The sequence below is a fragment of the Acomys minous genome (genome assembly GCF_964271855.1).
Source record: "Acomys minous genome assembly, chromosome: 16".
Lineage (NCBI taxonomy): Eukaryota > Metazoa > Chordata > Mammalia > Rodentia > Muridae > Acomys > Acomys minous.
In genome coordinates, this window is record NC_140498.1 from 68,533,051 (window position 1) to 68,540,171 (window position 7,121).

Sequence of the window (7,121 nt, forward strand, 5' to 3'; positions counted from 1 at the left end):
AAGCCCATAACTGCCATGAGTCAATGGCCCAGAGTAAGGAGGCTGAGCCTCTGCTGCTGTCCCCTCCCTGCAGAGGCCCAGATGAGGATGGGGAAGAGGAGGCTGCCCCAGGGCCACGGCAGGCACACGACAGCCTCTACCGAGTGCACATGCCCAGTCTGTACAGCTGCGGAAGCAGCTACGGCAGTGAGGCCAGCATCCCGGCCGCCGCCCACACCGTCAGCAATGCCCCGGTCACCGAGTACATGTGAGTTGTGGAGGTTGGGGACAGGCAGAGCTAGGGCCAGGGACAGTGCACATGGTCGGTTGGGGGAGTCAGGCTTAGGGGCTGGGGAGGCAGGGCGCAGGGAGGTGTTGGGGGATGGGGGACTTTCATCCAGGCTGGGCAGCCAAGGCTTCAGGCAGAATGGTCTGGCACTAAGTGTCCCCTGTGACCAGGGCAGCCCAGTCACAGGCAGTGGGGCGACTACATGGCCAGGTGGAGGGTGTGTGCCTTGTGGTAGGCAGGTAACCTGGTGGGAAGTAGCCTCTGACTGTGCCCGGAAGGCCAGTATGCATTGAGGACCTGTCTGAGTTTGATACTGTGAAGTTAGCATTGGCAGAGCTGGCCAGGCGCAGGACCCGGCTGGCTCTACAATATTCACACCTATAATCCCATCACTCAGTAGGTGGAGGCAGGAGGCGAGGGGAGCTTAAGGTCATCCTTGGCTGCATAGCAAGTTCAAGGCCAGCCTGGGCTGCGTGAGACCCTAGCTAATCCAAACCAAACCAACAACAAACACCCCAAAAACAACAATAGAAAGAGGGGCCCCTCCCCCGCAGAGTGAGGACCACGTGGCCTGTGACTGTTCACATGCTCTCTCTCCCCTTCCACTCAGGAGCCAGAATGCCAATTTCCAGAATCCCCGCTGTGAGAACACCCCCCTCATTGGGCGCGAGTCCCCACCGCCCTCAGTAAGTCTCAGGGCAGGAGGGTGGGTGGGGAGACTCTCGGGCTGTGAAGGCTTTGCCGACCTGCCGCCACTGTGCCCCGGCGTGGCTCTCATAGGCTGCTGTGCTCTTGAGCAGACTGTGGACCTCCAATACCAGGGCCTAAATAAATAGGGCTGGGTGAGTCTTCCAGCTCTTGCCACCTTTGAGGAACCCTGGGGGTCAGTGCGGGCAGCCATGGGGTCCTGCTACCCATAGGTCAGCCCTTGCTTCTTTCTTGGGGGGGACCCAGTACCCTCCTGCCACCTTTCCCCCAGGCTTCCCAAAGCCTTGACTAGGCAGCTCCATCATCAAAGCCAGCTTTGTTTTCTCCCTCCCTCCTTCCCTCCTTCCCTCCTTCCCTCCCTCCCTCCCTCCTTCCCTCCTTCCCTCCTTCCCTCCCTCCCTCCCTCCTTCCCTCCTTCCCTCCCTCCCTCCTTTACCTGCCCTCCTATCTCTGTCCTCTCTTCTCTTTCCTTCCTTCCATTTTCCTCCTCCCTCCTGCTCTTCCTCCTTCCTTCCTCCCTGCCTGCCTTTCTTCCTCCCTATCTTCCTTTCTTTCCCTAAACAGCCACCCATGTCTCAGCCCCAGGCTGTTCTAGCCCAGGCCTGATGTCCCTTCCAAGCCCCAGGAGTTGAGACGCAAACAAAAGGATCAGGGTGAATTTGGTAGAAAGAGAAGGAGCTATTGGAAAGGTGGGGGCCCCCTGGGACTTACCTGAGGGCTTGGGCTGTGAAGATAGGACCTAGGAAGTTAAAGGCCGCCTTGCCGGTGCGTCAGCCACATAACCACAATGTCCTCTAGCACAGGGTTGGGCTGGGGTGCCCAGAACCTGGACCAGGGATTGTCAGGCCTCTGTGTCACATTCAACTGCCCTCACCCTTGGCCCTCTGGTCTTGTGGTCCACTTGGGGCCAGCCACGCCTGGCGTTGAGGACACCCCCCTCTTTCTCTCTCTCTCTCCTGCATCCCTCCCACCCCGGGCCCTCCTAGCGCTACCTGGCTGCCCTGGACTCTGGCAGCCATGCAGGCTGGCAATTTAAACCCATGGACAGCGCCCGAACACTGTGGTAGCTGTACCCTCAGAGTGACAGGTACTGACCCGCCCGGCCCCCCGTCCCGCACGGCTGCCCGCCTGTACCTCCATGCCTTGCACCCTCTGCTCACCACCGTCCTCCACCCACTGTTTGTGGGGCCGGAGGCCTCTGAAGTGGTCCTGAGCCCCCCTGGTGTCACAGTGAATCCCCGGTCCAGGCTTGACTCTGTCATCAGCTGCAGGTGGCCCTGCCCATCTTGTCACTTCCACCCAGGCCCCATGTGCATCTGACTTTGGATGCAGAGCTGGGTTCCCGGGTATATGGTCCTGCATGTTGCACACAGGTACATACGGGTGTGCCCACATGGGTGTGAACTTCTGCCCCGTGTCCTTGTACCTGTTTGGGCTCCTCCAGGCCTCTGGGCTGCTGCCTTCCGTCCCATCCCACCAGTTGTCCCATCCCAACACCCCGTCCCTTGTCACCGCTGCATGTCCATGGAATGACATGGCTCTGGGCCCCTGCTCCTCCCACCCCTGCACCATGGCCGCCTCATAGGCTGCTTGCCATCTTAACCTAGAATGTTTCAGGAAAGCACTCAGGACCCCAGGAGTGTTGTCCCCCTCATCTGGGGACTGTGGAGCCAGCCTGTGCTGGGTGGGGTGGGGACCATCCTGCCTGGCCTTCTGAGTGCTGGTGACCTGTGTCTCTGCCACGGGCATGCAAACTCTTTACACACTGCCTGGCCTTGGCACATGCTTCAAGGTGTGCTCCTCTGCAAACACAGGCAGACACCACACACACACACACACACACACACACACACACACACACACACACACACACACACTACTCAAACCTTCACACCTGTGATACTGCTAGGGTGGCCAAGATGTGTCAGCCATCTGCAGAAGCAGGCAGTTACCTCTGTCCCAAGACACATCCTGGAGGAATTTCGTTTCCCCATCCAAGGCGTGGGGCAGAGTCACTGTAGTCTGAAGCACCCCCCCCACCTCCCTGTTCCTTGGGGGTGATGGAGTTGAATGGTTGGGGAGGAGGCTTAGGCCTTCTAACTCCAGTGGACGCAGCAGCTGTGGTCTGTAGCTTAGCTTCAGTGGACCTGCCCTGGGAGGCCTTGTCTTGACCCAGGGCACAGCTCTGCAGCAGGGGTGCAAGGGTGCAGGGGTGGGGCCTAGGCGGCCACCTTCATGTTCTCAGCCCGCATGAAGCACTTAGGGCCTTTGAGCTCAGTTCTTGGAGGAGGCAAGGCTCTAACTGGGACTCTGAAAGTGGCTTAGTGACAGAAGGGGACGGAATGTTCTCTTCATTCAGGAAGGGGGCTTGTTGCCTCAGTGGTCTAGCCTGGCTTGCAAAGGCTGACCTTCGGACGCCTCGTAGCATCACTTTCCTAATCTGTACCGACCCCCTGGTCTGGGCCCTGGGCCAGTGGCCTCTTACTTTAGGACTGCCAATCATGCGCTGCACTGCTGTACTCTGTCTACCGAGGGTCGAGGGTCAGCTGTGGCTCCCCCGTACCAAGGACCAAAGAGGCTGCTGGCTGCTGGCTGCTCAGCCCTGCCCAGGACCCCAGCTGACCCTGCTCCCTCCCTCCCTCTCTCCTCTAGTACACCTCCAGCATGAGAGCCAAATACCTCGCCACGAGCCAGCCTCGCCCCGACTCCAGCGGCAGCGGGCACTAGACCGCACACCGGCCAGCCATCTGCCCCCACGTGCCAATCGCCCCACCCTTCCTATGCCAGCACTGCTGCTTCCACCCCGCCGGACCCTCTGCAAGCCACACCGGGCCAGCCCTAGGCACCACTGATGGCCCCCCCACTATACCCACCCTGCAGGAGGCGCTCAGCATGAGACCCGAGCCAGCCTGAGAAATGAGGCTTCCAGGGCACCCACCTGGACAGGCACTGCTACCAGCACCCCAACCCTGCCTGCCTCCCCCTCTCCCTGCGTCCTTCTGTCCTCTTGGGTTCTCTGAGCCCTGCTGTGCCAGGTGCTTCCACCCCTACATTCCTTCTACAGGTGGCCCTCCGTGCTGTCCCTTGCACTCTGGGCGATCCCTTCCTTCAGCTGCACTGAGCCTTTCCCGGTATTGCTCTGGCCCCCCCGACACTTCTGAGAAGCACTTCTCTGCTGATAGGCAGTGGAAGCCCCTGTGCCCGGCGCCCACCTGCTCGTCAGTGATCGGCTCCTTCACACACTCTCATCTTTGCAACGTCCAGCGCCTGGCTTCTCTTATGCACCTGGCTTACTTGGTCCTTCCCACCTGCTCTGAGCTGCCTCCAGGGTGGGGCTCTTCCTCCACCTCCTCCTACCTGTGTGACTCTCTCCCTCAGCGCCCAACCAGCCCTCCCCGGACAGCGGGTGCCACGCAGAGCCCAGGTGACTCCCTGGCTTCTCAGCGTTGGCCACCTCCTTGGTGCCAAACCCTCTCTTCCCATTCATTTCTGAAGAGTGGCAGCTTTGTCCCATTTGGTTGGTTTTGTTTTTTGTTTTTTGTTTTTGTTTTTGTTTTTTTCCCACTGACCACGTTTGTCATCTCCAGGGCAGTCTGGGACATGGGCGAAGCAGGACACTGCCCACTTCTTTCCCTTCTCAATTCCCTTCTCGCCCAGGACAAGCGGCAGTGCCCTCTGGAGCCCAACCTTGAGGGGCTGGACCTGAGATGGCTGTGAATGTGCCCCCAGCCTCAGAATGCCCCTGTTGGGACTAACCACTAACCTCACTCTCAGCCGCCACGGGCACTCCTGGCTGATCCTGAGCCAGCAAGCGTGACCCCTAAGTCTAGCCTGGAGCCAGGGCTAGAATGGTCATTTCTTTGTGGGGTGCTGCCAGGGAGGGGCCAGACCCACAAGCAATTCAAAGGGCCTAGAGACCCTCTCCCCAGGCAGGTGCTGCCCCAGGAGGAGCATGTCCTGGGGACTGGGGACTGAAGTCCATGTGGCCTCAGTTGTCACCACCCCCCTCCCCAAGAACATCGCTTGCCTAAGGTGCTTTTGGCTTTAGTGTGTGATGTTTGCTGTGCTTCCTGCTGTGAGGGCCTGCCCCCCCCCCCCCCCCCCGCCCCAGTCAGCTCCCAAATCAGTACTTGGAGGCTCTACCCTGGCCCAGCCAGCCAGCGTGCATGAGCTATGGTCTGTGGGCCAGGATGGGCAGCTATGGGCCAGGGCCTCGGAGCGTGTGCAGGGGGCCAAGGCAGGGGCCCTGGGGCAGTTGGTTTACAGACCTGTGGTCCTCCTGGAGCAACCTGGCAGCTACGGATCCCAGAACCTGGGCCTTCCGCTCTCCCCAGAGGAAAGAGGCTCTACATTGCTTTCTCTCTCAACCCTTTTCTTTGTGTCTGGTATCTGGGACCAAAAGGAGTGGGCAGAGGACTCAGTGGCCCTTGGGGTCCCAGTCTGGGCATCTGGAGCTCCTGAGCATGACAGAACCTCAGTGGAGGGGACGACGCCCTTGGCCCCAGCTGGTCTGATGCCAGGAACCTACACGGCCCAGCTGCAGCCAGTCTGTCCACTCTGGGTGTGTTCCTGGCCGCAGGTCCAGAGGGAGGCATGGGGCACCCCTGCCCCCCCCCTCCACCCCCATCTGGCTGCCTATGTGTGCCCTGGGGCCTCTCAGAAGCACAAATGCTGCCCCACTGGCCGCAAGCTGGCCACAAGGTGAATGTACATAGCATGAGAGGCGGGCACTGCCCACAAGTGGCTGTGAACTTGTGCCGTGTTGGGAGTCCTGACCATCATGTGTGTGCGTGCGTGCCCCCATCTGTGACTTTTTCACTCACCGAGGCTGAAGAAAGGAAGCGAGGGGAAAGGAAAAGGGGGTTCCCACCCCGACCTCTGCAGAGGAGACGGCTCCTGCCACTGTGGTTTGTTTCATTTTCTCTTTTTTTCTTTTTTTTTTTTTGGGTGCCACTTGTCTACTCAGTCCCTGTGGCCCCTCCACATCTCTATCGGGTTAGCAGTCCAATGACAGCTACCTGTGATTAGTCCCCACTCCCTTTTACCCCAGGGGACCCCACAACTCTGGTGGGTAACAAGGAGGGCTGAGTCACCAAGCCAGACCCAGGTTCCTAGCCAAACCAGGAAGAAGGATCTGGCTGGGAAAGGAATGCTGATGGGACTGGCAGCTACCACACCACCACACACAAACACTCTGGTTTATGTAAGATGGACCTTGGCCCAGAGCATCCTCCAGACCCTCCTAGTGCCCACCCACCCTTGTCACACTATGCAATTCCTGGCCCCAGTTCCAAGCCCTGCCCAATCCCAGGTCCCAGCTCTGCCCAGCCCAGAAGGTGGTTAGCTCCCGGGCCAAAGGTGACCAGGGTCTCATTTGGTTTTAATCACAATGGTGGTATGCCGTGCCCTCTGTCATATATAGATTTTTGTGACATTTGCCTCCCAGTTAGTGTCCCTCCGCCTGCATCTGCCCCCAGTGGACAATGTCATCTGAATGGAGCCAGCCCCCCAAGTTCCCTCCCCCTCCCCAGCCTCCGTAGGGCCATGGCTGTGTGTCACTGTTGCTGTGTTTTCATTTTTTTAAAACTGGGTTTGGGGTTTGATTTTTATTTCTTTGGGGAACTTTATTTTTCTTGGCAAATAACTACAGTTCTTGTCCATGTAATTTCTGTGGTCTCTATTCAGCTTGGGTTTCATGTTTTAAAATAAACAGTTTTAAAAAAAAACAACCAGGTCTCTTTCCTGAACTGGCCTGGAGGATCCAGAGTCATAAGCTGTACACAGTGTGGGTGACACACAAGGGTGCTGAGTGAGGTCTGTGGGGAGCCATGTCTAAATACTTTATGGATAGGGGCAGGACGTCATAGGCTGGGAGGAAGCCAGAGAGAATGATACCATCAAGCAGCCGTTTCAACTCAATTGCTTCTAGCTGCTGAGTCAGGAAGGAAGTATAGAAGATGGTGACCAATCAGAAAGCTCTGTACTGTAGCATGGCTCCATGGAGACCTGGGGGTGTGGCTCAGTGGTAGAGCACCTGCCTAGAATCCCCCAATGAGGGGCTGGGGTGTGGCTCAGTGGTAGAGCACCTGCCTAGAATCCCCCAGTGAGGGGCTGGGGTGTGGCTCAGTGGTAGAGCACCTGCCTA

General features: G+C 58.6%; 1 protein-coding gene across 3 annotated transcripts in view; it reads left to right on the forward strand.

Annotated features, from left to right (window-relative positions):
- The window catches only part of TTYH3 (tweety family member 3), a 29,984-nt gene extending 23,279 nt beyond the window's left edge, over positions 1-6,705 (forward strand). For 2 of the 3 annotated variants that reach the window (XM_084761675.1, XM_084761673.1), the window contains 4 exons: positions 74-247; positions 879-954; positions 1,963-2,063; positions 3,629-6,705. In XM_084761675.1, coding sequence (XP_084617801.1) covers positions 74-247; positions 879-954; positions 1,963-2,043 — 331 coding nt within the window. In that variant the 3' untranslated portion in view covers positions 2,044-2,063; positions 3,629-6,705. The remainder of the gene's footprint in view (positions 1-73; positions 248-878; positions 955-1,962; positions 2,064-3,628) is intronic. The other variant, XM_084761674.1, reaches the window with a different exon arrangement.
- Positions 6,706-7,121: the final 416 nt, after the last annotated feature.